This window comes from Priapulus caudatus, unplaced genomic scaffold, assembly GCF_000485595.1.
Source record: "Priapulus caudatus unplaced genomic scaffold, Priapulus_caudatus-5.0.1 Scaffold110, whole genome shotgun sequence".
Classification (NCBI taxonomy): Eukaryota; Metazoa; Priapulida; class Priapulimorpha; order Priapulimorphida; family Priapulidae; genus Priapulus; species Priapulus caudatus.
Window position 1 is genome coordinate 75,292 of NW_014577171.1, and position 2,045 is coordinate 77,336.

The window sequence follows — 2,045 nt, forward strand, 5'->3', positions numbered from 1 at the left end:
AATGGTTAGGGTGGAACATGTCTGCCGCAACTGTGGTGAACGGGAAATGCAAGAGTGAGTCGGTTAGGGTTATCGTTTGGGGTAGAGTCAGGGTTAAGATCTGTGTTAGGGTTATGGTTAGGTTGAGTGGGTTAGGGTAAGGTTTAGGGTTAGGATCAGGGTGTTCGTGTTATAGTTAGGATTAGGGTTAGGATGCGTGGGTTAGGATCAGAGTGTTTGTGTTAGGGTTATGGTTAGGTTGAGTGGGTTAGGGTAAGGTTTAGGGTTAGGATCAGGGTGTTCGTGTTATAGTTAGGATTAGGGTTAGGATGCGTGGGTTAGGATCAGAGTGTTTGTGTTAGGGTTATGGTTAGGTTGAGTGGGTTAGGGTAAGGTTTAGGGTTAGGATCAGGGTGTTCGTGTTATAGTTAGGATTAGGGTTAGGATGCGTGGGTTAGGATCAGAGTGTTTGTGTTAGGGTTATGGTTAGGTTGAGTGGGTTAGGATTAGGGTTAGGGTTAGGATGCGTGGGTTAGGTTGGGGTTAGGATCAGAGTGTTTATGTTAGGGTTAGGATTAGGGTTAGGATGCGTGGGTTAGGATCAGAGTGTTTGTGTTAGGGTTATGGTTAGGTTGAGTGGGTTAGGATTAGGGTTAGGGTTAGGATGCGTGGGTTAGGTTGGGGTTAGGATCAGAGTGTTTATGTTAGGGTTATAGTTAGGTTGAGTGGGTTAGGATCAGAGTGTTTGTGTTAGGGTTATGGTTAGGTTGAGTGGGTTAGGATTAGGGTTAGGGTTAGGATGCGTGGGTTAGGTTGGGGTTAGGATCAGAGTGTTTATGTTAGGGTTATAGTTAGGTTGAATGGGTTAGGATTAGGGTTAGGGCGTAACGCGGGTGTGACGTCGGCGTGCGTTTTGCTTAGGGCCTGCTGAAGATGCTGGAGGGCACCACTGTCAACGTACCGGAGAGAAACGCGAGGAAGATGCGCGGTGAGACGATCGCCATAGATACGACAAACATACTGTTCGTCGCCTCGGGAGCCTTCAACGGGCTGGACAGGATTGTTGCACGCAGGAAGAAGGAGAAGGTGAGAGACTGATGTCTGTGTTTGTGTCTGTTCTTATGTTTCTTGTGTATCTTTATTATGCGTCACGCGCGGTCGGTTGTGAGATGATACGATGAATCCGGCCACTCCTTTTTTGAAATTGATTTTGAGAATTTTTGATTCATACTACATGAACTATAGTATATAGACGGGACTGGGTTCTGGACTGGGAGACGGGGGGGGGGGTGCTATTTCCACCACTGGTGTACACGGGTGGAAGTCACCGGCAGTAAGACTGCTGTGTTACAGTAGCGTCTCCGCAATGCCATCGTAATGCTGCAGAACCTGCTGATGTAATTCCTACTCATAAATCTTTGCTCACGGCGCAAGGCACCTTCGCACCTTGTCATTTCCAACTCACACGTTCGCAGATGTTTTTAACGGTTTGTTACGTGGTTTGCAGTCATCGCAAATTGTGTTCTTCGATGTTGCATGTTAGCTTGTGATTATCGCCGATGGGTAATTCGGTAGTGACGGACTTAGAATGTTCGAAGAACAGAACTGCACAATAATCTTGAGAAAAAATAGGCAACCCCCCCGCGCACTGGTAACATTGTAGTCCCTGTAGTTTCGGGGCTCGTGAACCACTCGCGACGCGTCTAGTGACGAAAAATCTTCAAAGAACAAATCTGCGCAGTAATCTTGAGAAAAAAATAGGTGACCCCCGTGTGCTGCTCACGTTGCAGTACCTCGGATTCGGAGCCCCGACGAGCGGCAGCCCCGGGCGGCGCGCAGCGGCCGACGCAAACATGCAAAACCTGACGGAGGCAAACGACGTCGTCGGGGAGAACCTGGAGCGAGATCGGCTGCTCGAGGTCGTCGAGGCGCGGGATCTCATCGAGTTCGGTACGTCGGTCGATCGGACGATCAGACGGACGGGCGAGGTTTTCCCTTCTGCATGAATGTGCTCTCTCTCTCTCTCTCTCTCTCTCTCTCTCTCTCTCTCTCTCTCTCTCTCTCTC

General features: G+C 49.2%; 1 protein-coding gene across 1 annotated transcript in view; it reads left to right on the forward strand.

Moving 5' to 3' along the window:
- The window catches only part of LOC106805328 (ATP-dependent Clp protease ATP-binding subunit clpX-like, mitochondrial), a 22,534-nt gene that overhangs the window by 16,488 nt on the left and 4,001 nt on the right, over window positions 1-2,045 (forward strand). Inside the window, exons 8-9 of the mRNA XM_014806879.1 lie at window positions 901-1,065; window positions 1,770-1,929. Coding sequence (XP_014662365.1) covers window positions 901-1,065; window positions 1,770-1,929 — 325 coding nt within the window. The remainder of the gene's footprint in view (window positions 1-900; window positions 1,066-1,769; window positions 1,930-2,045) is intronic.